The sequence below is a fragment of the Zonotrichia albicollis genome, chromosome 24 (assembly GCF_047830755.1).
Source record: "Zonotrichia albicollis isolate bZonAlb1 chromosome 24, bZonAlb1.hap1, whole genome shotgun sequence".
In the NCBI taxonomy this organism is placed as follows: domain Eukaryota; kingdom Metazoa; phylum Chordata; class Aves; order Passeriformes; family Passerellidae; genus Zonotrichia; species Zonotrichia albicollis.
This window is the reverse complement of record NC_133842.1, coordinates 1,162,500-1,189,282: the sequence shown is the minus strand read 5'-3', so window position 1 is coordinate 1,189,282 and position 26,783 is coordinate 1,162,500. Positions and strand designations below refer to the sequence as shown.

Below are 26,783 nucleotides of genomic sequence, written 5' to 3'. Positions count from 1 at the left end.
CCGGGATTTTCACCCCAAAACCCCAAAATCAGGACCCCCAAAATCCGGGATTTTTCCCCCCAGAACCCCAAAATTTGTATTTTTCACCCCAAAACCCAGAGCAGCGCCGCCCCCAGCAGCAGTAATGCCCGGCTGTGCCCCGGTGCCACCCCCGTGTCCGTGTCGGTGGTACCTCCCTGGCTTGGCGACAGTGGGCGTGGCCAGGACCCCCAAAACCCAGGATTTTCACCCCAGAACCCCAAAATCCCGGATTTTCACCCCAAAACCCAGAGCAGGACCCCCAAAATCCGTGGGTTTTTTCCCCCCAGAACCCCAAAATCCGTGTTTTTCACCCCAAAACCCAGAGCAGCGCCGCCCCCAGCAGTAATGCCCGGCTGTGCCCCGGTGCCACCCCCGTGTCCGTGTCCGTGGTCCCTCCCTGGCTTGGCGACAGTGGGCGTGGCCAGGACCCCAAAATCCGGGATTTTCACCCCAAAACCCCAAAATCCGGGATTTTCACCCCAAAACCCAGAGCAGGTCTCCCAAAATCCGGGATTTTCACCCCAAAATCAGGACTAGGACTCCCAAAATCCAGGATTTTCACCCCAAAACCCAACCCAGGACCCCCAAAATCCGGGATTTTCAACCCAAAACCCAACCCAGGACCCCAAAATCCGGGATTTTCACCCCAAAACCCAACCCAGGACCCCCCAAAACCCAACCCAGGACCCCAAAACGGTGCCGTTTTCACCCCAAAACCCCGCCCAGGACTCCCAAAATCCGTGTTTTTCACCCCAGAACCCCAAAATCCATGTTTTTCACCCCAAAACCCAGAGCAGCGCCGCCCCCAGCAGCAGCAATGCCCGGCTGTGCCCCGGTGCCACCCCCGTGTCCGTGCCCGTGGTCCCTCCCTGGCTTGGCGACAGTGGGCGTGGCCAGGACCCCCAAAATCCGGGATTTTCCCCCCAGAACCCCAAAATCCGTGTTTTTCACCTCAAAACCCAACCCAGGACCCCCCAAAACCCAACCCAGGACCCCAAAATCCGTGTTTTTCACCCCAAAACCCAGAGCAGCGCCGCCCCCAGCAGCAGCAATGCCCGGCTGTGCCCCAGTGCCACCCCCGTGTCCGTGTCCGTGGTACCTCCCTGGCTTGGCGACAGTGGGCGTGGCCAGGACCCCCAAAATCCGGGATTTTCACCCCAAAACCCAGAGCAGGACCCCAAAATCCGGGATTTTCTCCCCAGGACTCCAAAATCCGTGTTTTTCACCCCAAAATCAGGACTAGGATTTCCAAAATTTGTATTTTTCACCCCAAAACCCAGAGCAGCGCCACCAGCAGCAGTAATGCCCGGCTGTGCCCCGGTGCCACCCCCGTGTCCGTGTTGATGGTCCCTCCCTGGCTTGGCGACAGTGGGCGTGGCCAGCCCGGGGGAAGCTCCGCCCACTGGCAGGGAGCGTCGGGCTCATCCTGGGAGATACCATTGAGGACATCGCGGGAGGGGGGTGGATGGCGCGGGGCCAGCTCGGGGACAAGGGAGAGGATCCAGGGCAGGTGAGGGGACACCCCCGTGTAGACACCGGGGCGCCCGGGCAGGCCGCAGGCGTCGCCCCAACTCACCACGCCCGCCAGGTGCCAGGTGCCAGCGAGGCGGCAGGACAGGGGACCGCCAGAGTCACCCTAGGGGACAATGGGGACACTCAGGGGATTGGGGACACTGAGGGGACATTGGGGACAGTGGGAACATTGGGGATATTGGGGATATAGGGGGGATTGGGGATATTGGGGACATGGGGACCCCGCCAGGTGCCAGGTGCCACCAAGGCGGCAGGACAGGGGACCGCCTGAGTCACCCTAGGGGACAATGGGGACATTGGGGACATAGGGGACACTCAGGGGACATTGGAGACATTCAGAGGTTTGGGGACATTGGGGACACTGAGGGGACATTGAGGGCATTGGGGACATTGGGGGGATTGGGGACATTGGGGACATTGAGGGGATTGGGGATATTGGGGATATAGGGGGTTTGGGGACACACAGGGGACATTGGGGATATTGGGGGAATTGAGGGGATTGGGGACATTGGGGGACACTGGGGACATTGAGGACATTGGGGGGATATTGAGGATATAGGGGGATTGGGGACACACAGGGGATTGGGGGACATTGGGGACATTGGGAACATTGGGGATATTGGGGATATAGGGGGTTTGGGGACATTTGGGGACATTGGGGACATGGGGGACATTGAGGGGTTTGGGGACATTGGGGGGACATTGAGGATAAAGAGGGACATCAAGACGACCCCAAGAGGTGACACTGAGGGGACACTTGGGGGGGGGGGGGGCGGGCAGGGACATGGGGAGGAGGTGACAGCGGTGACACTGAGAGGTGACACCAACAGGGGGAGGTGACACTGACACAGGGGTGGCACAGGGGGGAGGTGACACCGAGAGGTGACACCGACACAGGGGGAGGTGACACCAACACAGGGGAGGTGACACCGACACAGGGGGAGGTGACACCGACACAGGGGTGGCACAGGGGGAGGTGACACCGAGAGGTGACACCAACAGGGGGAGGTGACACCGATGTCACACACGCACCTGGCAGGCGTCGCGCTGTCCCTGGGGCAGGCCGGCGCACAGCGTGTCCCCCGCCGGTGTCCCCAGCTCTGTCCCTGTGTCCCCTGTCCCTGTCATTGTCCTCACTGTCCCCAGCGCGTACAGGCAGCGGCAGTGGCGCCGGCTCAGCAGCGGCACCTCCAGCTGCTGCAGAGTCTTGGGCGGTGGCAGCGGCACTGAGGGGACAATGGGGACACCACGGGGTCACCTGGGGTCACCAAGGTGTCCCCAACCCTGTCCTGTGGTCATTGTGGTGTCCACAACCCTGTCCTGGTCACTGCAGGTGTCCCCAACCCTGTCCTGTGGTCATTGTGGTGTCCACAACCCTGTCCTGGTCACTGCAGGTGTCCCCAACCCTGTACTGGTCATCACAGTGTCTCCAACCCTGCCCTGTGGTCATCACAGTGTCCCCAACCCTGTACTGGTCACCCCGGGTGTCCCCAACCCTGTCCTGTGGTCACTGTGGTGTCCCCAACCCTGTCCTGTGGTCATTGTGGTGTCCCCAACCCTGTCCTGGGGTCACCAAGGTGTCCCCAGCCCTGTCCTGGTCACCCCGGGTGTCCCCAACCCCATCCTGTGGTCATTGTGGTGTCCCCAACCCTGTCCTGGTCACCCCGGGTGTCCCCAATTCCCCTCAGTCCCCCCAATGTCACTGTTGTCACCCACTGGCCATCCAGATGTGTCCCCAATGGTGTCCCCATGTCCCCAATGATGTCCCAATGATGTCCCAATGATGTCCCAGTTATGTCCCCATATCCCCAATGACGTCCCAATGTCCCCAATGGTGTCCCCATGTCCCCAATGATGTCCCCATGTCCCCAATGGTGTCCCCAATGGTGTCCCCATAACCCCAATGGTGTCCCCATGTCCCCAATGTCCCCATGTCCCCAATGATGTCCCCAATGTCACCTACCGGCCGTCCGGATGTGTCCCCAATGGTGTCCCCAATGGTGTCCCCAATGGTGTCCCCAATGGTGTCCCCATGTCCCCTATGGTGTCCCCATGTCCCCCATGGTGTCCCCATGTCCCCAATGTCACCCACCGGCCGTCCGGACGTGTCCCCAGCCGGTGTCCCCATGTCCCCAATGGTGTCCCCAATGTCCCCAATGATGTCCCCATGTCCCCAATGTCCCCAATGGTGTCCCCATGTCCCCAATGGTGTCCCCACTGTCACCCACCGGCCGTCCGGACGTGTCCCCAATGGTGTCCCCATATCCCCAGTGGTGTCCCCAATGATGTCCCAATGGTGTCCCCAATGGTGTCCCCATTGTCACCCACCGGCCGTCCGGACGTGTCCCTACCCGGTATCCCACTGTCCCCAATGGTGTCCCCATGTCCCCAATGGTGTCCCCAATGATGTCCCCATGTCCCCAATGGTGTCCCCAATGTCCCCAATGTCCCCACTGTCACCCACCGGCCGTCCGGACGTGTCCCCAATGATGTCCCCAATGATGTCCCCACTGATGTCCCCATGTCCCCAATGTCCCCAATGGTGTCCCCATGTCCCCACTGTCCCCAATGATGTCCCCATGTCCCCAATGGTGTCCCCAATGGTGTCCCCAATGATGTCCCCATGTCCCTGTTGTCACCCACCGGCCGTCCGCACGTGTCCCCAATGGTGTCCCCATGTCCCCCATGGTGTCCCCATGTCCCCCATGGTGTCCCCATGTCCCCAATGATGTCCCCATGTCCCCAATGGTGTCCCCAATGGTGTCCCCAATCCCCAATGATGTCCCCATGTCCCCGTTGTCACCCACCGGCCGTCCGCACGTGTCCCCAGCCGGTGTCCCCATGTCCCCAATGGTGTCCCCATGTCCCCAATGTCCCCATGTCCCCGTTGTCACCCACCGGCCGTCCGCACGTGTCCCCAGCCGGTGACGGTGCAGTTCATGCCGGGGTCAAAGGTCACTCCGGCGGCGGGCAGGCACACGGGCCGTACCAAGCGCGATGGGCTGGCGGGGGGGTCCAGCCGGGCCAGCGCCAGATCCCCCGCCATGTCCACGCCCCCGCTGACGTCACCCCCCGTGACGTCATCATCCCGCCCGCTGTCGTGATAGTCGCGATAGGCCGGGTGACGCGCGACGGAGGCCACGCCCCTCACCTGGGCGTCGGGGGGGGGGGACAGGAGCTGCAGGACCCCCAGCGTCACCCGGTACTCGGGGAGGGGGTTCTCCCTACGGGGAATTTGGGGTCAGGAATGGGGAATTTGGGGTTTTTGGGGGGAAATTTGGGGTGAATTGGGGAGTTTTGGGTGAATTGGGGAGGGTTTGGAGGGGTTTGGGGTCAGGAATTGGGATTTTGGGGGGTCCTGAAAGGGTCACCCGGTATTTGGGGAGGGGGTTCTCCCTACGGGGAATGTAGAATTTGGGGTTTTTGGGGAAATTTGGGGTTTTTGGGGAGTTTTGGGTGAATTGGGGAGGGTTTGGGGGGGTTTGAGGGGAGTTTTGGGGGGGTTTGGGTCAGGAATTGGGATTTTTGGGGGGGATTTTGGGGGGTCCTGAAAGGGTCACCCGGTATTTGGGGAGGGGGTTCTCCCTACGGGGAATTTGGGGTCAGGAATCGGGAATTTGGGGTTTTTGGGGGGAAATTTGGGGTTTTTGGGGCAAATTTGGGGTTTTTGGGTGAATTGGGGAGGGTTGGGGGTCAGGAATTGGGAATTTGGGGGGATTTTGGGGGGTCCTGAAAGGGTCACCCGGTATTTGGGGAGGGGGTTCTCCCTACGGGGAATTTGGGGTCAGGAATCGGGAATTTGGGGTTTTTGGGGAGTTTGGGGTGAATTGGGGAGGGTTTGGGGGGGTTTGGGGTCAGGAATTGGGAATTTGGGGGGATTTTGGGGGGTCCTGAAAGGGTCACCCGGTATTTGGGGAGGGGGTTCTCCCTATGGGGAAAGCGGAATTTGGGGGTTTTTGGGAAAATTTGGGGTTTTTGGGGAGTTTTGAGTATTTCTGGTGATATTTCAGGGTATTTTGGGGGTAAATCCCAGGGTATTTTTATGGGGATATTTTTGGGGTAAATTCCATGGTTTTTGGATCATTCCCAGTGGTATTTTGGGGTAAATATCAAGGTTATTTTTGGGGGTATTTTGGGGTAAATCCCAGGGTATTTTGGGGATATTTTGGGGTAAATCCCAGGTGTTTTAGGGGATATTTTGGGGTAAATCCCAGGGTATTTTGGGGGATATTTTGGGGTAAATCCCAGGTGTTTTGGGGGATATTTCGGGGTAAATCCCAGGATATTTTGGGGGATATTTCAGGGTAAATCCCAGGATATTTTGGGTTAAATTCCAGGGTATATTTTGTGAATATTTCAGGGTAAATCCAGGGTTATTTTGGGGTAAATCCCAGGGTATTTTGGGGTCTATTTTGGGGTAAATCCCAGGGTATTTTTGGGATATTTTGGGGTAAATCCCAGGGTATTTGGGGGGATATTTTGGGGTAAATCCCAGGGTATATTTTGGGTCTATTTCAGGATATTTCTGGGGATATTTTGGGGTAAATCCCAGGGTATTTTGGGGATATTTTGGGGTAAATCCCGGGGTTATTTTGGGGTAAATCCCAGGGTATATTTTGGGGTAAATCCTGGCTATTTTTGGGGTCATTCCCAGCAGTATTTCAGGGTAAATCCCAGGTGTTTTGGGGTAAATCCCAGGGTATTTTGGGATCTATTTCAGGGTAAATTCCAGGCTATTTTTGGGGATATTTTGGGGTAAATCCCAGAGTATATTTTGGGTCTATTTCAGGGTATTTTGGGGGATATTTTGGGGTATTTTTGGGGGTATTTTGGGGGATATTTTGGGGTAAATCCCAGGATATATTTGGGATATTTTGGGGTAAATCCCAGGTATTTTGGGTCTATTTCAGGGTAAATTCCAGGCTATTTTTGGGGATATTTCAGGGTCTATTCCAGGATATTTCTGGGGATATTTCGGGGTAAATCCCAGGGTATTTCGGGGTAAATCCCAGGGTATTTTGGGGATATTTTGGGGTAAATCCCAGGGTATTTTTGGGATATTTTGGGGTAAATCCCAGGGTATTTTAGGGTTATTTTGGGGTAAATCCCAGGGTATTTCAAGGGATATTTTGGGGTAAATCCCAGGGTATATTTTGGGTCTATTTTGGGGTATTTTGGGGGATATTTTGGGGTAAATCCCAGGGTATTTCTGGGGGTATTTTGGGGTAAATCCCAGGGTATATTTTGGGTCTATTTTGGGGTATTTTGGGGGATATTTTGGGGTAAATCCCAGGGTATATTTTGGGTCTATTTCAGGGTATTTTGGGGGATATTTTGGGGTAAATCCCAGGGTATTTTGGGGATATTTTGGAGTAAATCCCAGGGTATTTTGGGTCTATTTCAGGGTATTTTGGGGGATATTTTGGGGTAAATCCCAGGGTATTTTGGGGTAAATCCCAGGGTTATTTGGGGGCTATTTCAGGGTAAATCCCAGGGTATTTCGGGGTAAATCCCAGGGTATATTGGGGATATTTTGGGGTAAATCCCAGGGTATTTTGGGGTCTATTTCAGGGTAAATCCCAGGGTATTTTGGGGATATTTTGGGGTAAATCCCAGGGTATTTTGGGGGATATTTTGGGGTAAATCCCAGGGTATTTTGGGGATATTTTGGGGTAAATCCCAGGGTTATTTTGGGGATATTTCAGGGTAAATCCCAGGATATTTTGGGTTAAATTCCAGGGTTATTTTGGGGGATATTTTGGGGTAAATCCCAGGGTTATTTTAGGGTAAATCCCAGGATATTTTGGGTCTATTTTGGGGTAAATCCCAGGATATTTTGGGGTAAATCCCAGGTGTTTTGGGGTAAATTCCAGGCTATTTTTGGGTAAATCCCAGGGTATATTTTGGGTCTATTTCAGGGTATTTTGGGGGATATTTTGGGGTAAATTCCAGGGTATTTCGGGGGATATTTTGGGGTAAATCCCAGGGTTGTTTTAGGGTAAATCCCAGGGTATTTTGGGGTAAATCCCAGGGTATTTTGGGGGATATTTTGGGGTAAATCCCAGGGTATTTAGGGGTCTATTTTGGGGTGAAACGGGGCAGTTTTTGGGGTGTTTTACTCACGGCGGGAAGCAGTGGGCGGCCGTCAGCACCCAGGCGGGGGCGATCAGCGCCCCCCCGCAGACGTGGCGCCCCCTGAAGGCCACGCTGACCGTCCATGGCCACTGCCCCTCCTGCGCCCCCGAGCCCCCCACCACGCGCCGGTGCACGGGGGTCCCGCACGGCACTGCGGGGGTTAAAATGGAGCCGTCCATTTAACGGGAACCCCCCCCAAAAATGGAGCAATCCCCTTATAGGGAACCCCCCCCCTAAAAATGGAGCAATCCCCTTATAGGGAACCCCCCCCAAAAATGGAGCCATCCATTTAAAGGGAACCCCCCCAAAAATGGAGCCATCCATTTAAAGGGACTCCAAAATGGAGCCATCCATTTAAAGGGAACCCCCCCAAAAATGGAGCCATCCATTTAAAGGGACTCCAAAATGGAGCCATCCATTTAAAGGGAACCCCCCCAAAAATGGAGCCATCCATTTAAAGGGACTCCAAAATGGAGCCGTCCATTTAACGGGAACACCCCCCAAAAATGGAGCAATCCCCGTATAGGGAACCCCCAAAAATGGAGCCATCCATTTAAATGGAACCACCAAAAATGGAGCCATCCATTTAACGGGAACACCCCCCAAAAAATGGAGTTATCCATTTAAAGGGAACCCCCAAAAATGGAGCCGTCCATTTAAAGGGAACCAACCCCCAAAAATGGAGCCATCCATTTAAAGGGAACCCCCCCAAAAATGGAGTCATCCATTTAACGGGAACACCCCCCAAAAATGGAGTTATCCATGTAAAGGGAACCCCCCCCACACAAAAATGGAGCCATCCATTCAATGGGAACCCCCTAAAAATGGAGCAATTCCCTTGTAGGGAACCCCCCCAAAAATGGAGCCATCCATTTAAAGGGAACACCCCCCAAAAATGGAGCCATCCATTCAAAGGGAACCCCCCCAAAAATGGAGCCATCCATTTAATGGGAACCCCCCCCCAAAAATGGAGCCAGCCATTTAAAGAGAACTCCCCCCCAAAAATGGAGTCATCCATTTAAAGGGAACACCCCCCAAAAATGGAGCAATCCCCTTATAGGGAACCCCCCCAAAAATGGAGCCATCCATTTAAAGGGAACCCCCCAAAAATAGAGCTATCCCCGTAAAAGGACCCCCCAAAAATGGAGCCATTCATTTAAAGGGACCACCTAAAAATGGAGCAATCCCCTTATAGGGAACCCCCCCAAAAATGGAGCCATCCATTTAAAGGGACCACCTAAAAATGGAGCCGTCCATTTAAAGGGAACCCCCCCCAAAAATGGAGCCGTCCATTTAACGGGAACACCCCCCAAAAATGGAGCAATCCCCTTATAGGGAACTGGAACCCCCCCAAAAATGGAGCCATCCATTTAACGGGAACACCCCCCAAAAATGGAGCCGTCCATTCAAAGGGACCACCTAAAAATGGAGCCATCCATTTAATGGGAACCCCCTAAAAATGGAGCAATTCCCTTAAAGGGAACCCCCCCCAAAAATGGAGCCATCCATTTAAATGGAACCCCCACAAAAATGGAGCCATCCATTTAAAGGGAACCTTCCAAAAATGGAGTTATCCATTTAAAGGGAACCACCCCCCAAAAATGGAGCCGTCCATTCAAAGGGAACCCCCAAAATGGAGCCATCCATTTAAAGGGACCACCTAAAAATGGAGCCATCCATTTAAAGGGAACCCCCTAAAAATGGAGCAATTCCCTTATAGGGAACCCCCCCCAAAAATGGAGCCATCCATTTAAAGGGAAACCCCCCCAAAAATGGAGCCATCCATTTAAAGGGAACCCCACCAAAAATGGAGCCATCCATTTAAAGGGAACCCCCCCCAAAAATGGAGCCATCCCCTTATAGGGAACCCCCCCAGACCCAAATTATGGGATAACCCCCCAAAATGGGACCCATCCCCTTAAAAGGACCCCCCCCTCCAAAAAAATGGGATATCCCCCTCCAAAAATGGGACCCCTCCCAAAAACAGAAACCCCAAAAATGCGACCCCTCCCCTTAAGGGACCCCAGAATTCAGGACCCCCCAAGCCCAGGGACCCTTCCCAGGTGTTTTCCCCTCCCCTCTTCACCTGGGTCATCTTCTGCTGCCACCCCCCAGTGACCTGTGAGAAACAAGGGGGGGGTTTGATGACGTCAGAGACGCTTTTTGGGGACCCCCCCATTAAGATGATGACGTCATTTCCCCCCCGGGGGTGACCTGGCCGGACATTGGGGCCACCCCAACATCCGGGATGGCAGCGGGCATCCGGGGCGAGCCGGAAAAACCGGCCCTGGAATGCGAGCTGTGGAACCCCCCCCCCCGTGCCCTGCGCGTGGTACCTTCCTGCGACACCTGGGTGACCTTTGACCCCTCTATGTGTCCCTTGTGACCCCCCTTGTGTGTCCATTGTGACCCCCACAATGTCACCTCTGACCCCCCAAAATCCTCACAGCCCCCTCAAAACCACGTCCTCAAAATTGTCACTCTTAATTAAATTTTTTTTTGCTTCTGATCCCCTCAATTTTTAAATTTTGGGTTCCCTCAGACCCTTTTTCTGTGTCCCCTCAGAGCCTCAAAATCCCCCAATAAGAATCCTCCCCCAAAATCCTTTCAAACCGCCCCAAAATCCTCTCGGAATCGTTGAAATCCCCTCAGGATCTCCCAAACCCCCTCAACATTTTTTAAAATCCCCTCGGATTTCCCCAAAACCCCCTCAGAATCCCTCAAATCCCCTCGGATTTCCCCCAAAACCTCATCAGAACCCCCCAAATCCCCTCAGACACCTCCTAAATTCCCTCACGCTCGTCCCGGCCCAAAATCGCCTCAGAAAAATCCGAAATTCCCTCAGATTCTTTTCCCGCCTTTTTTCTCCCCTCAGAACAACCCCAAATCCCCCCGGATTCTCCCCAAAATCCCCTCACGGTTTTCTTCCTCCTCATCCTCTCGGATGCTCCCTCCCCAAATTTCTTCCCAATTCCCCCCCAAAAAAACCCTCAGAAACCACGAAATCCCCTCAGAAAGTCCAAAATCTCAGAAAATCCCAAATCCCCTCGGATTCCCCTCAAATCCCCTCGCGGTTCCCCGCAAAAATCTCCTCAAGGTTTTCGTCCTGAATTCTCTCCCGATCCCCTTCAATTCCCCCCGAAATCCCCTCAGACCCTCCCAAATCCCCTCAGATGCCCCTAAACCTCCTCAGAACACCCCAAAAATCTCCTGATATCCCCCCAAAATCTCATGATTACCCCAAAAATCCCCTCACGATTCCACCAAAAATCCCCTCTCACGGTTCCCCCCGAAATCTCCTCAGGATTCCCGCCTAAAATCCCCTCACGTTTCTCTCCAAAAACCCCAAAAATCCTCTCACGATTCCCTCCAAAAACCCCTTAAAATCACCACGGGTCACCCCAAAACATCCTTTCAAATCCCTTTAAACTCCTCCAAATCCCTTCAAAAACGCCCAAATCCCTTCGGGCACCCCAATTTCCCTCAGAACCCCCAAATCCCCTCACGATTCCCGCCAAAAATCCCCTCACGATTCCCCGTTGAAATTCACTCACGATTTTCTCCCGAAAACACTTCACATCCCCACAGGACCCCTTCAAACCCTCTCAGGAACTCCCAAATCCCCTCAGATTCCCCCCAAAATCCTTCATGCACCCCCAAATCCCCTCAGGACTCTCCTAAACTCCCCCAAATCCCTTCGGACACCCCCAATCCCCTCAGACTCTCCTTAATCTCCTCACAATTCCCGCCAAAATCCCCTCACGAGTCCCTGGTTAAAATACCTTCACGATTCCCTCTCAAATCCCCTCAAAACCCCTCAGTACCCCCTCAAAACCCTCCAAATCCAACAGGATCCCTCTAAAATCCCCTCAGAGTCTCCTTAATCTCCTCACAATTCCCGCAAAATCCCCTCACAAGTCCCTGGTTAAAATACCTTCACGATTCCCTCTCAAATCCCCTCAGTACCCCCTCAAAACCCCCCAAATCCATCAGGATCCCTCTAAAATCCCCTCAAACTCTCCTTAATCTCCTCACAATTCCCGCCAAAATCCCCTCACGAGTCCCTGTTAAAATACCTTCATGATTCCCTCTCAAATTCCCTCAGTACCCCCTCAAAACCCCCTCAAACTCTCCCAAATCCCTTCGGACACCCCCAATCCCCTCAGACTCTCCTTAATCTCCTCACAATTCCCGCCAAAATCCCCTCACGAGTCCCTGTTAAAATACCTTCACGATTCCCTCTCAAATCCCCTCAGTACCCCCTCAAAACCCCCCAAATCCATCAGGATCCCTCTAAAATCCCCTCAAACTCCCCAGATTGCCCCAAATCGCCTCTCACCGCCCAGCAGCAGAAGCGGCAGCAGCAGCAACCCCAGCCCCGCTCCAGGCCCCGCTCTCGGCTCCCGCCGCCGCCTCCTCATCGCTCCCGGGCCGCTGTGGCCGCCGGCACCTTCCGGCCCTACCGTGTCCCCTCACCTGAAGGGCGGCCACGCCCCGTGTACCTGTCCGGAATCTGCCGCCACACCCCTCACCTGGCCGCCGGCACACGCCCCTGCTACCTGCACAGGCACTTCCTGCCCTCCCGCACCTGCGCTGAGGCCGCGGTTCCCGCACCCCAACGGGGATCGGCCGCTGCTCTCACCTGAGCGCGGTCACGGCTGCGTTTCGTTGGGAAATCGCTGTTCCCGCACACCTGGACAGGTACCGGAGCCCCTGACACCTGTACGGGCACCTGGGGCCCCTCATGGCGGCGTCCCCTCAGCGCTCCCGCCGTGACGAAGCCACGCCCTCAATACCCATTTATGGCCAAACCACGCCCCTCCATAACCATTTATGGTCAAACCACGCCCCCTCAATACCCATTTATGGTCAAACCACGCCCCCTCAATACCCATTTATGGTCAAACCACGCCCCTTAAAAGCCATTTATGGTAAAACCACGCCCCCTAAACGTAAGGGGAAAGCAGAAGCCACACCCCCGTTTTCCATTTATGGCAGAACCACGCCCACTGCACTAAGCGTGCCCTCCTAAACCACACCCACACCCATTTATGGTTAAACCACGCCCCTTATGCTAATACACCCCAGCAATCTACGTACCAGATGTAAACACGCTCAAGCCACGCCCCGCAGTCCATTTATGGTCATACCACGCCCATTATGCAAATTACCCCTCCGTAGGCCCGCCCCACCGTGCCCCTTTAAAGGGGCCCCATCCCAATTTACGCCCTTCCCTTCATGACATCAGCGCTTAACGATCTCGTTAATGAGCTCGCTAATGAACCCCGCGGCCGGAAGTGCCTCATTAGCCCATTAATGACCTCACAGCACGGCCACGCCCCCCTCCCATCCCCATCCAATCAGCAGCGGCCCCGATTCCTTCCCCCAAATTCGCTTTATTGGGGGGGGGGGGAGGGTTAAAAGCGGGTGGGGGCGGGGCCCGCGAGGGGGGCGGGGCAATGGGGGAGGGGCAGAAATACAAAACGAGGGTGGGGGAGGGGCCAAGAGGGGGTGGGGGAGGGGCTCAATATGGCCGCTCGCGTCGGTCCTGCCGGTGGTCACCCCTGCGGACATTAATTAGTGGTCATTAATTAGTGATTAATGTTAATTATTGAGATTAATTAATCCTGAGATTCCCCCGATCCCATCTATCGCCTTCAGAACCCCAAAATCCCCCAAATTTACCCCAAAATCCCTCAAATTCACACCAAAATCCCCCAAATTTACCCCAAAATCCCCCAAACTTTCCCCAAAATCCCTGCAGGTTCTGCCCCAAAATCCCTGCAGGTTCTGCCCCAAAATCCCATTTTCCCCCAAAATCCCCATATTTCCCCCAAAATTTCCTATATGCTCCCCTATTTTTCCCCCCAAAATCTCTTGTTTATCCCCCCAAAACCCAATTTTTTCCCCAAATCCCCATTTCCCCCAAAATTCCCTATTCACCCCCAGATTTTTCCCCTAAAATCCCAGGTTTATCCCCCCAAAATCCCCATTTTTCACCAAAATCCCCACTTTTTCCCAAAATCCCTATTTATCCCTAAATTCCCTTTTAATTTTTTCCCCAAATCCCAGGTTTATCCCCCAAAATCCCAATTTTTTCCCCAAATCCCCATTTCCCCCCAAATTCCCTATTCACTCCCAATTTTTTCCCCAAAATCCCAGGTTTATGCCCCCAAATCCCAATTTTTTCCCCAAATCCCCATTTCCCCCAAAATTCCCTATTCATCCCCGGATTTTTTTCCCCAAATCCCAGGTTTATCCCCCCCAAAATCCCAGGTTTACACCCCCAAATTCCCTATTTTTTCCCCTCAAATTCCCTATTCACTCCCAATTTTTTCCCCAAAATCCCAGGTTTATCCCCCAAATTCCCCATTTTTTCCCCAAATCCCCATTTCCCCCCAAATTCCCCATTCCCTCCCAATTTTTTCCCCAAAATCCCAGGTTTATCCCCCCAAAATCTTAATTTTTTCCCAAAATCCCGATTCCCCCCAAAATTCTCTCCCATTATTCTCCCCAAAATCCCAGGTTTATCCCCCCAAAATCTTCATTTTTTTCCCAAAATCCCAGGTTTACCCCTCCAAAATCCCAATTTTTTCCCCAAATCCCCATTTCTCCCCAAAATTCCCTCCCATTTTTCTCCCCAAAAACCCAGGTTTATCCCCCCAAATTCCTCATTTTTCCCCAAAATCTCTCGCTTTTCCCCAAAATCCCCATTTCACCCCAAATTCCCTATTCACTCCCAATTTATTCCCCAAAATCCCAGGTTTATACCCCCAAAATCCCCATTTCCCCTCCAAATTCCCTATTCGCTTTCAATTTTTTCCCAAAATCCCAAGTTTATCCCCCAAATTCCCCATTTTTTCCCAAAATCCCCATTTTTCCCAAAATCCCCATTTCTCCCCCAAATTCAATCCTGATCTTTTCCCCAAAATCCCAGGTTTATCCCCCCAAATTCCCCATTTTTTCTCAAAATCTCCATTCCCCTCTAAATTCTCTATTCACTCCCAATTTTTCCCCAAAATCCCAGTTTTATCCTCCCCAAATTCCCCGTTTTTTCCCAAAATCCCAGGTTTATCCCCCCAAAATCCCCATTTTTCCCCAAAATCCCCATTTCCCCCCTTAATTCCCTATTTGCTCCCGATTTCTTCCCCAAAATCCCAGGTTTATCTCCCCAAATTCCCCATTTTTTCCCGAAAATCGCAGATTTATCACTCGAAATTCCCCATTTTTTCTCAAAATCCCCATTCCCCTCTAAATTCCCCATTCCCTCCCCATTTTTTCCCCAAAATCCCGGGTTTATTCCCCCAAATTCCCCATTTTTTCCCCAAAATCCCAGATTTATCCCCCCAACATCCCCATTTTTTCCCCAAATCCCCATTTCCCCCCTTAATTCCCTATTCACCCCCAGATTTTTTTCCCAAAATCCCAGGCTTATCCCCCCAAATTCCTAATTTTTCCCAAAATCCCCCTTTCCCCCCCCAAATTCACTCCCCATTTTTTCCCCAAATCCCCATTTACCCCAAAATTCCCTATTCACTCCCAATGTTTTCCCCAAAACCCCAGGTTTATGCCCCCCAAATTCCCCATTTTTTCCCCCCAAATTCCCTATTCGCTTTCAATTTTTTCCCAAAACCCCAGGTCTATCCCCCCAAATTCCCCATTTATTCCCCAAAATCCCCATTTTTTCCCAAAATCCCCATTTCCCCCCAAATTCCCTCCCAATTTTCTCCCCAAAATCCCAAGTTTACCCCCCCAAAATCTTCATTTTTCCCCCAAAATCCCAGGTTTACCCCCTCAAAATCCCAGTTTTATCCCCCCAAATTCCCCATTTTTTCCCCCCAAATTCCCCATTCACTCCCAATTTTTTCCCCAAAATCCCAGGTTTACCCCTCAAATTCCCGTTTTTCCCCCAAATCCCCATTTCCCCCAATTCCCTATATGCTCCAGATTTTTTCCCCCAAACCCCCCTTTTTTCCCAAAATCTCCTTTTCCCAGAATCCCCATTTTTTTCCCAAAATCCCCATTTCTCCCCCAAATTCACTCCTGATTTTTTCCCCAAAATCCCAGGTTTATCCCCCCAAACTCCCCATTTTTTCCCCCAAATTCCCCATATTTCCCCCAAAATTCCCTATTTTGCCCCAGATTTTTCCCCCAAAATCCCAGGTTTACACCCCCAAATTCCCCATTTTTTCCCCTCAAAATCCCCGTTTTTCCCCCCAAATTCACTCCCCATTTATTCCCCAAAATCCAAGGTTTATCCCCCAAATTCCCCATTTTCCCCCCCAAATTCCCCATTCCCTCCTAATTTTCTCCCCAAAATCCCAGTTTTATCCCCCCAATTTCCCATTTTTTTCCCCAAAATGCCCATTTCCCCTATATGCTCCTGATTTTTTCCCCAAAATCCCAGGTTTATGCCCCCATAAATCCCCATTTTTCCCCAAAATCCCCGTTTTTCCCCCCCAAATTCCCCATTTTTTCCCAAATTCCCCATTTTTTCCCAAAATCTCCATTTCTCCCCAAATTCCTTCCCAATTTTCTCCCCAAAATCCCAGGTTTATCCCCCCAAATTCCCCATTTTTTTCCCCAAATCCCCATTTTTCCCCAAATTCCCTTTTAATTTTCTCCCCAAAATCCCAGGTTTATCGCCCCAAAATCCCAATTTTTTCCCAAAATCCTTAATCCCCCCAAAATTCCCTCCCATTTTTCTCCCCAAAATTCCAGGTTTATCCCCCCAAATTCCCCATTTTTTCCCCCCAAATTCTCTATTCGCTTTTAATTTTTTCCAAAATCCCAGGTCTATCCCCCCAAAATTCCCCATTTATTCCCCAAAATCCCAGGTTTATACCCCCAAATTCCCTGTTTTTTCCTAAAATAATCATTTCTCCCCCAAATTCCCTCCTGACTCTTTCCCCAAAATCCCAGTTTAATCCCCCCAAAATCTTCATTTTTTTCCCAAAATCCCAGGTTTTCCCCCCCAAAATCCCATGTATATCCCCCCCAAATATCCCCGTTTTTCCCCATAAACCCCCATTTTCCCCCAAATCCCCATTTCCCCCCAAATCCCACCTGCTGTCCATCTTGCCGGGCCCGAAGCCGCCCCGGTCTCCTCCTCGGCCGCCTCTGAATCCACCGCGGTCGCCGCGACCCCGGAACCCTCCCCGGTCAAAGCCCCCGCGGCCGCCACGGCGATCCTCGAATCCACCACCTGTAATGAGTGTGTAAATGTGTGTAAATCTGTGTAACAGGTGTGTAATTGTGTGTATGGGTGTGTAATTGTGTGTAATTGTGTGTCCAACCCACCCCGGTCAAAGCCCCCGCGGCCGCCACGCCGGTCCTCGAAACCCCCACCTGAAACAGGTGTGAACAGGTGTGTAAATGTGTGATACAGGTGTGTACAGGTGTGTAATTGTGTGTAATGGTGTGTAATTGTGTGTAATTGTGTGTCCAACCCTCCCCGGTCAAAGCCCCCGCGGCCGCCGCGCCGGTCCTCGAAACCACCTAAAACAGGTGTGAACAGGTGTGTAAATGTGTGTTATTGTGTGTAACAGGTGTGTAATGGTGTGTAATTGTGTGTAATTGTGTGTCCAACCCACCCCGGTCAAAGCCCCCGCGGCCGCCACGGCGATCCTCGAAACCACCTAAAACAGGTGTGTAAATGTGTGTAACAGGTGTGTAAATGTGTGTACAGGTGTGTAATTGTGTGTATGGGTGTGTAACAGGTGTGTCCAGGTGTGCCCCAGAACCCTCCCCGGTCAAAGCCCCCGCGGCCGCCACGGCGATCCTCGAATCCACCTAAAACAGGTGTGAACAGGTGTGTAACAGGTGTGTAAATGTGTGTAACATGTGTGTAATTGTGTGTAATTGTGTGTCCAACCCTCCCCGGTCAAAGCCCCCGCGGCCGCCACGGCGATCCTCGAAACCACCTAAAACAGGTGTGATACAGGTGTGTAAAGGTGTGTAAATGTGTGTAATGGTGTGTAACAGGTGTGTAATTGTGTGTACAGGTGAGCCCCGGAACCCTCCGCGGTCAAAGCCCCCGCGGCCGCCGCGCCGATCCTCGAAACCACCACCTGTAATGGGTGTGAACAGGTGTGTAACAGGTGTGAACAGGTGTGTAAATGTGTGTAACAGGTGTGTAATTGTGTGTAAATGTGTGTAACAGGTGTGTAATTGTGTGTAATTGTGTGTATGGGTGTGTACAGGTGTGCCCCGGAACCCTCCCCGGTCAAAGCCCCCGCGGCCGCCGCGCCGGTCCTCGAATCCTCCACCTGAAACAGGTGTGTAAATGTGTGTAATTGTGTGATACAGGTGTGTAATTGTGTGTCCAACCCTCCCCGGTCAAAGCCCCCGCGGCCGCCACGCCGGTCCTCGAAACCACCTAAAACAGGTGTGTAAATGTGTGATACAGGTGTGTAGTTGTGTGTAATTGTGTGTAACAGGTGTGTAATTGTGTGTAATTGTGGGTACAGGTGTGCCCCGGAACCCTCCCCGGTCAAAGCCCCCGCGGCCGCCACGGCGATCCTCGAATCCACCTAAAACAGGTGTGTAAATGTGTGTAAATCTGTGTAACAGGTGTGTATGGATGGGTAATTGTGTGTAATTGTGTGTAATTGTGTGTAATTGTGTGTAATTGTGTGTAATTGTGTGTAATTGTGTGCCCCGGAACCCTCCCCGGTCAAAGCCCCCGCGGCCGCCACGGCGATCCTCGAAACCACCACCTGTAACAGGTGTGAACAGGTGTGAACAGGTGTGTAATTGTGTGTAATTGTGTGTAAATGTGTGTAATTGTGTGTCCAACCCTCCCCGGTCAAAGCCCCCGCGGCCGCCGCGCCGATCCTCGAACCCCCCACCTGTAATGGGTGTGAACAGGTGTGTAAATGTGTGATACAGGTGTGTAATTGTGTGTAATGGTGTGTATGGGTGGGTACAGGTGTGTAATTGTGTGTATGGGTGTGTACAGGTGTGCCCCGGAACCCTCCCCGGTCAAAGCCCCCACGGCCGCCGCGCCGGTCCTCGAATCCACCACCTGTAACAGGTGTGTAAATGTGTGTAAACGTGTGTAACAGGTGTGTAATTGTGTCTAATAGTGTATTACAGGTGTGCCCAGGTGTATTTTTGGGTATATTTTGGGTGTATTTAGGGTATATTTTGGGTGTATTTTCAGTCTATTTTGGGTGTACCCAGGTGTATTTTTGGGTGTATTTTGGGTCTATTTTTGGGTCTATTTTGGGTATATTTTGAGTGTATTTTGGGCCTATTTTTGGGTGTATTTTGGGTGTGATTTGGGTCTATTTAAGTGTATTTTGGGTCTATTTTTGGGTGTATTTTGGGGTATTTTAGCTGTTCCTTACCCATGTGGTTTCCTCCTCCTCCTCCTCCTCCTCCTCCTCCTCCTCCTCGGCCCCCGGGGTATTTTGGGTATATTTTGTGTATATTTTGTGTATATTTTGTGTATATTTTGTGTATATTTTGTGTCTATTTTTGGTGTATTTTGGGCGTGATTTGGGTCTATTTCGGGTCAATTTTGCGTCTATTTTGGGGTATATTTTGGGTATATTTTGGGTGTATTTTGTGTATATTTTGTGTGTATTTTAGGTATATTTTAGGTCTATTTTGTGTATATTTTGTGTATATTTTGGGTGTATTTTGGGTCTATTTTTGGTGTATTTTGGGTCTATTTTTTGGTGTATTTTGAGTGTATTTTGGGTGTACTTTGGCTGTGTCCAGGGGTATTTTTGGGTGTATTTTGTGTATATTTTGTGTATATTTTGGGTGTATTTTTGTGTATATTTTGTGTATATTTTGGGTGTATTTTGGTGTATTTTTTGGTGTATTTTGGGTGTATTTCAGCTGTTCCTTACCCATGTGGTTTCCTCCTCCTCCTCCTCCTCCTCCTCCTCCTCCTCCTCCTCGGCCCCCGGGGTATTTTGTGTATATTTTGGGTATATTTTGTGTATATTTTGGGTATATTTTGGGTGTATTTCGGGTGTATTTCAGCTGTTCCTTACCCATGTGGTTTCCTCCTCCTCCTCCTCCTCCTCCTCCTCCTCGGCTCCCGGGGTATTTTGGGTGTATTTTGTGTATATTTTGTGTATATTTTGTGTATATTTTGTGTGTATTTTGTGTATATTTTGTGGATATTTTGTGTATATTGTTCCTTACCCATGTGGTTTCCTCCTCCTCCTCCTCCTCCTCCTCCTCCTCGGCCCCCGGGGTATTTTGTGTATATTTTATGTGTATTTTGGGTATATTTTATGTATATTTTGTGTATATTTTGTGTATATTTTGTGTATATTTCGGGTGTATTTCAGCTGTTCCTTACCCATGTGGTTTCCTCCTCCTCCTCCTCCTCCTCCTCCTCCTCCTCGGCCCCCGGGGTATTTTGGGTATATTTTGGGTATATTTTGTGTATATTTTGGGTATATTTTGTGTATATTTTGTGTATATTTTGTGTATATTTTGTGTATATTGTTCCTTACCCATGTGGTTTCCTCCTCCTCCTCCTCCTCCTCCTCCTCCTCCTCCTCCTCCTCGGCCCCCGGGGTATTTTGGGTATATTTTGTGTATATTTTGTGTGTATTTTGGGTATATTTTGTGTATATTTTGTGAATATTTTGTGTATATTTTGTGTGTATTTTGTGTATATTTTGTGTATATTTTGTGTGTATTTTGGGTATATTTTGGGTCTATTTTGGGTGTATTTTGGGTCTATTATTGGGTATATTTTGGGTGTATTTTGGGTCTATTATTGGGTATATTTTTGGTGTATTTTGGGTCTATTTTTGGTGTATTTTGGGCGTGATTTGGGTCTATTTCGGGTCAATTTTGGTTGTATTTTGAGTATATTTTGGGTGTATTTTGGGTCTATCTTGGGTACATTTTGGGCCTATTTTGGGTATATTTTGTGTGTAATTTAGGTGTATTTTGGGTGTGATTTGGGTATATTTTGTGTCTATTTTGTGTATATTTTGGGTGTATTTTCGGTGTGTTTCAGGTGTATTTTGTGTATATTTTGGGTGTGTTTCAGCTGGTCCTTACCCATGTGGTTTCCTCCTCCTCCTCCTCCTCCTCCTCCTCCTCCTCCTCCTCCTCGGCCCCCGGGGTATTTTGGGTATATTTTGTGTGTATTTTGTGTATATTTTGGGTATATTTTGGGTATATTTTGTGTGTATTTTGTGTATATTTTGTGTATATTTTATGTATATTTTGTGTATATATTGTGTATATTTTGGGTATATTTGGGTCTATTTTGGGTCTATTTTGGGTGTATTTTGGGTGTATTTTGGGTATATTTTGGGGATATTTTGGGCGTATTTTGGGTATATTTTGGGTCTATCTTGGGTACATTTTGGGCCTATTTTGGGTATATTTTGTGTGTAATTTAGGTGTATTTGGGTGTGATTTGGGTATATTTTGTGTATATTTTGGGTGTATTTTGTGTATATTTTGTGTGTGTTTTGTGTGTATTTTGTGTATATTTTGTGTGTATTTTGTGTATATTTTGGGTATATTTTGGGTGTATTTTGGGTCTATTTTTTGGTGTATTTTGGGTGTATTTTGGCTGTGTGCAGGGGTATTTTTGGGTGTATTTTGTGTATATTTTATGTGTATTTTGTGTATATTTTGGGTATATTTTGTGTATATTGTTCCTTACCCATGTGGTTTCCTCCTCCTCCTCCTCCTCCTCCTCCTCCTCCTCCTCCTCGGCCCCCGGGGTATTTTCCGGCCCCGCCCCCGCCCAGGTGAGGCCCCCCGGGCCCCCCCTCAGGTTTGGGCGCCTTGCATTGGTTGCACTCGTTCCGCCACGAGAAGTTCATGTTCTCGCACGCCCTGCGGGTGACGTCAGCGATGACGTCATCAGTGACGTCACAGCAACACGATGATGTCACAGACCCGGCACGTCCCACCCCAGTCCCCCCCCAATCCCATCCCAGTTTGTCCCCCATTTCTCCCAATTTCCCCCCCAAAATTGGGTCTCACACGCCCAGTGATGACGTCATCGGTGACGTCACCACAGCGCCGGTGACATCACACCCCTCCCAGTCCCTTCCCAGTTCCTCCCAGTTGATCCCAAACCCCTCCCCGTGTTCTCTCAGGCACCCCGTGACGTCACGGCGACGTCATCAGTGACGTCACCGTGACCTCAGTGACGTCACAGACACATCCCATCCCAGTCCCTCCCAGTATAACCATTCAAACCAGTATAACCCAGTATATCCCAGTATAACCAGTATATCCCAGTATAACCCAGTATATCCAGTATATCCCAGTATATCCCAGTATAACCCAGTATATCCCAGTATAACCCAGTATAACCCAGTATATCCCAGTATAACCCAGTATACCCCAGTATATCCAGTATAACCCAGTATATCCCAGTATAACCCAGTATATCCCAGTATATCCCAGTTAACTTAACCCATTATATCCCAGTATAACCCAGTATAACCCAGTATATCCCAGTATAACCCAGTATATCCCAGTATATCCAGTATATCCAGTATAAACCAGTGTAACCCAGTATATCCCAGTATAACCCAGTATAACCCAGTATAACCCAGTATAACCCAGTATATCCCAGCATATCCCAGTATATCCCAGTATAACCAGTATATCCCAGTATATCCCAGTATATCCCAGTATATCCCAGTATAACCCAGTATAACCCAGTATATCCCAGTATATCCCAGTATAACCCAGTATAACCCAGTATATCCCAGTATATCCCAGTATATCCCAGTATATCCCAGATATCCCAGTATATCCCAGTATAACCAGTATATCCCAGTATATCCCAGTATAACCCAGTATATCCCAGTATAACCCAGTATACCCAGTATATCCCAGTATAACCCAGGATATCCCAGTATAACCCAGTATACCCCAGTATATCCCAGTATAACCCAGTATATCCCAGTATAACCCAGTATAACCCAGTATATCCCAGTATAACCCAGTATATCCCAGTATAACCCAGTATATCCCAGTATATCCCAGTATAACCCAGTATATCCCAGTATATCCCAGTATAACCCACTACAAACCACTATAACCCATTGTAAGCAATACAACCCTCCCAGTATAACCAGTATAACCCAGTATATCCCTCCCAGAATATCCCAGTACAACACATTACAAACCATCATAACCCAGTATAACCCAGTATATCCCAGTCTCTCCCAGTTAAACTCAGTGTACCCCAATATAACCCAGTATAACCCTCCCAGTATAACCCATTACAAACCAGTATATCCCAGTATAACCCAGTATACCCCAGTATAACCAGTATAACCAGTATAAACCAGTACAACACTCACGGGTTGGGGCATTTCCAGTCCCCCGCTCTCTGCTGGGCCCCTCCCAGTATAACCCAGTATAACCCAGTATAACCCTCCCAGTATATCCCAGTATAACCCAGTATAACCCAGTATACCCCTCCCAGTATAACCCAGTATAACCCATTACAAAGCAGTACATCCCAGTATAACCCACTATAACTCTTCCAGTATAACCAGTATAAACCAGTATAAACCAGTACATTATTGACACTCACGGGTTGGGGCATTTCCAGTCCCCCGCTCTCTGCTGGGCCCCTCCCAGTATAACCCAGTATAACCCAGTATAACCCAGTATAACCCAGTATATCCCAGTATATCCCAGTATAACCAGTCTCTCCCAGTATCCCCAGTATAACCAGTATCACACTCACGGGTTGGGGCATTTCCAATCCCCCGCTCTCTGCTGGGCCCCTCCCAGTATAACCCAGTATAACCCAGTATAACCCAGTATAACCAGTACATCCCAGTATAACCATCCCAGTATACCCCAGTATAACCAGTATACCCCAGTATATCCCAGTATAACCCATTACAACCCAGTATAACCCATTGTAAGCAATACAACCCTCCCAGTATAACCCAGTATATCCCAGTATAATCCAGTATAACCCTCCCAGTACATCCCAGTACAACCAGTATAAACCAGTATAAACCAGTACAACACTCACGGGTTGGGGCATTTCCAATCCCCCGCTCTCTGCTGGGCCCCTCCCAGTATAACCCAGTATAACCCAGTATAACCCAGTCTATCCCAGTCTCTCCCAGTATAACCCAGTATAACCCAGTACACCCCAGTATAACCAGTATAAACCAGTACATTATTGACACTCACGGGTTGGGGCATTTCCAGTCCCCCGCTCTCTGCTGGGCCCCTCCCAGTATAACCCAGTATAACCCAGTATAACCCAGTATAACCCTCCCAGTATAACCCAGTACATCCCATTACAAACCAGTATAACCCAGTATAACCCATTACAAACCAGTATAACCAGTATAACCAGTACAACACTCACGGGTTGGGGCATTTCCAGTCCCCCGCTCTCTGCTGGGCCCCTCCCAGTATAACCCAGTATAACCCAGTACACCCCAGTATAACCCATTACAAACCAGTATAAACCAGTATAAACCAGTACAACACTCACGGGTTGGGGCATTTCCAGTCCCCCGCTCTCTGCTGGGCCCCTCCCAGTATAACCCAGTATAACCCAGTGTACCCCAATATAACCCAGTATATCCCAGTATAACCCTCCCAGTATAACCCAGTATAACCCTCCCAGTCCATCCCAGTATAACCAGTACATTATTGTCACTCACGGGTTGGGGCATTTCCAATCCCCCGCTCTCTGCTGGCCCCTCCCAGTATAACCCAATATAACCCAGTATACCCCAGTATATCCCAGTATAACCCAGTATAACCCAGTATAAACCAGTATCACACTCACGGGTTGGGGCATTTCCAGTGCCCCGCTCTCTGCTGGGCCCCTCCAGTATAACCCAGTATACCCCAGTATAAACCAGTATAAACCAGTACAACACTCACGGGTTGGGGCATTTCCAATCCCCCGCTCTCTGCTGGGCCCCTCCCAGTATAACCCAGTATAACCCAGTATACCCCAGTACACCCCAGTATAACCAGTACAAACCAGTACACCCCTCCCAGTATAACCAGTATAACCAGTATCACACTCACGGGTTGGGGCATTTCCAGTCCCCCGCTCTCTGCTGGGCCCCTCCCAGTATAACCCAGTATAACCCAGTACATCCCTCCCAGTATAACCCAGTATAACCCAGTATAACCAGTATAACGGTCACTCACGGGTTGGGGCATTTCCAGTCCCCCGCTCTCTGCTGGGCCCCTCCCAGTATAACCCAGTATATCCCAGTATAACCCATTATAACCCATTATAACCCAGTATAACCCATTACACCCCAGTACATCCCAGTATATCCCAGTATACCCCATTACAAACCAGTATAAACCAGTATAATTCTCACTCACGGGTTGGGGCATTTCCAATCCCCCGCTCTCTGCTGGGCCCCCTCCCCCTCCCGTGAAGGCGCCGCGGCCGCCGGAGCCGGAGCCGAACCCGCCCCGGCCCATGGGGCCTGAAAATGGGGGAAAAATGGAGATTTGGTTAAAATTGGGAAAAAATGGGATTTTGGGGGGAGGAATTGGGATTTTGGGAAAAATCCGGGGGTTTTAGCAAAAAAAATGGGATTTTTGGGTGAAAAAATGGAGATTTTGGGGTCAGAAATGGAGATTTTTGGGGTGAAAAATGGGAATGGCCAAACCCATGGGGCCTGGAAATGCGGGAAAAAATGAAAATCTGGGAAAAATGGGAAAAAATGGGATTTTGGGGGGAGGAATTGGGATTTTGGGAAAAAATCCGGGGATTTTGGGAAAAAAAATGGGGATTTTTGGGTGAAAAATGGGGATTTTGGGGTGAGAAATGGGGATTTTTGGGGTGAAAAATGGGAATTGCCAAACCCATGGGGCCTGGAAATGGGGAAAAAATGGGAATTTTGGTTAAAATAATGGGATTTTGGGGGAGGAATTGGGATTTTGGGAAAAAATCCGGGGATTTTGGGAAAAAAAATGGGGATTTTTGGGAAAAAACCCGGGGATTTTGGTAAAAAAAATGGGGATTTTTGGTAAAAAAAATGGGGATTTTGGGAAAAAAAAATGGGATTTTGGGGTGAGAAATGGGAATGGCCAAACCCATGGGCCTGGAAATGGGGGAATAATGGGGATTTTAGGAAAAATGGGAAAAAAATGGGATTTTAGGGGGAGGAATTGGGATTTTGGGAAAAAAAATGGGAATTTTGGTTTAAAAATTGGAGATTTTGGGGTGAGAAATGGAGATTTTTGGGTGAAAAATGGAATGGCTGAACCCGCCCCGGCCCATGGGGCCTGAAAATGGGGAAAAAACGGGGATTTTGGGAAAAATGGGGATAAAAAGAGACTTTGGGGGAGGAATGGGGATTTTGGGAAAAAACCCGGGATTTTGGGGAAAAAAATGGGGATTTTTGGGTGAAAAATGGAGATTTTGGTAAAAAAAAATGGGGATTTGGGGAAAAAAAATGGGGATTTTGGGGTGAAAAATGGGAATGGCTGAACCCGCCCCCGGCCCATGGGGCCTGAAATGGGGATAAAAATGGAATTTTGGTTAAAAATGGGGATAAAAAGAGGACTTCAGGGTGAGAAATGGGGATGCTGGTAAAAAATCCGGGATTTTGGGAAAAAAAATGGGGATTTTTGGTAAAAAAAAATGGGGATTTGGTAAAAAGAATGGGGATTTTTGGTAAAAAAAATGGGGATTTTGGGAAAAAAAATGGGGATTTTGGGAAAAAAAATGGGGATTTTGGGAAAAAAAATGGAGATTTTGGTAAAAAAAATTGAGATTTTGGGAAAAAAATGGAGATTTTGGGGTGAAAAATGGGAATGGCCGAACCCGCCCCGGCCCATGGGGCCTGAAATGGGGAAAAAAATGGGGATTTTGGTTAAAAATGGAAAAAATGGGATTTTAGGGGGAGGAATGGGGATTTTGGGGAAAAAATCCGGGGATTTTGGGAAAAAAAATGGGGATTTTTGGGGAAAAAAATGGGGATTTTGGGGTGAAAAATGGGAATGGTCGAACCCGCCCCGGCCCATGGGGCCTGAAATGGGGGAAAAAACGGGATTTTGGTTAAAAATGGGAAAAAATGGGATTTTGGGGGGAGGAATTGGGATTTTGGGAAAAAAAATGGGGATTTTGG

At 49.8% G+C, this 26,783-nt stretch overlaps 2 protein-coding genes and 1 long non-coding RNA gene across 4 annotated transcripts in view; all 3 read right to left on the bottom strand.

Annotated features, from left to right (window-relative positions):
* Nucleotides 1-750: 750 nt before the first annotated feature.
* On the bottom strand, nucleotides 751-12,159 carry LOC141731694 (serine protease 33-like). Of its 2 annotated transcripts, XM_074558151.1 has the most exons (7): nucleotides 12,029-12,159; nucleotides 9,776-9,808; nucleotides 7,678-7,840; nucleotides 4,453-4,778; nucleotides 2,587-2,780; nucleotides 1,290-1,657; nucleotides 751-972 (listed from the first exon to the last, which is right to left on the bottom strand). In XM_074558151.1, the coding sequence occupies exons 1-7, from the start codon at nucleotides 12,108-12,110 to the stop codon at nucleotides 969-971; spliced, it is 1,170 nt and encodes a 389-aa protein (XP_074414252.1). In that variant the 5' UTR covers nucleotides 12,111-12,159; the 3' UTR covers nucleotides 751-968. The 2 variants fall into 2 exon arrangements, with proteins under 2 accessions (XP_074414252.1, XP_074414251.1); XM_074558150.1 differs by lacking the exon at nucleotides 751-972 and having other exon boundaries at nucleotides 1,013-1,657.
* Nucleotides 12,160-13,099: 940 nt separating this feature from the next.
* On the bottom strand, nucleotides 13,100-19,095 carry LOC141731713 (uncharacterized). Its single transcript, XR_012583682.1, has 3 exons — nucleotides 19,041-19,095; nucleotides 16,756-16,894; nucleotides 13,100-13,253 (listed from the first exon to the last, which is right to left on the bottom strand). It is a non-coding gene; the product is annotated as an uncharacterized LOC141731713 (long non-coding RNA).
* Nucleotides 19,096-21,453: 2,358 nt separating this feature from the next.
* LOC141731627 (uncharacterized) overlaps nucleotides 21,454-26,783 on the bottom strand; it is a 48,673-nt gene continuing 43,343 nt past the window's right edge. Inside the window, 3 exon segments of the mRNA XM_074558041.1 lie at nucleotides 21,454-21,519; nucleotides 25,027-25,133; nucleotides 25,747-25,754. Of these exon segments, the coding sequence (XP_074414142.1) occupies nucleotides 21,454-21,519; nucleotides 25,027-25,133; nucleotides 25,747-25,754 (181 nt within the window).

Coding starts and splice junctions, on each gene's coding strand:
- LOC141731694 (XM_074558151.1), bottom strand. CDS start 12,110: ATGAGGAGGCGGCGGCGGGAGCCGAGAGCGGGGCCTGGAGCGGGGCTG. Junction 4,779..7,677: donor GCCGCCCACTGCTTCCCGCC/GTGAGTAAAACA, acceptor AATTCCCCGTAG/GGAGAACCCCCTCCCCGAGT. Junction 2,781..4,452: donor GGGACACGTGCGGACGGCCG/GTGGGTGACAAC, acceptor TTGTCCCCTCAG/TGCCGCTGCCACCGCCCAAG.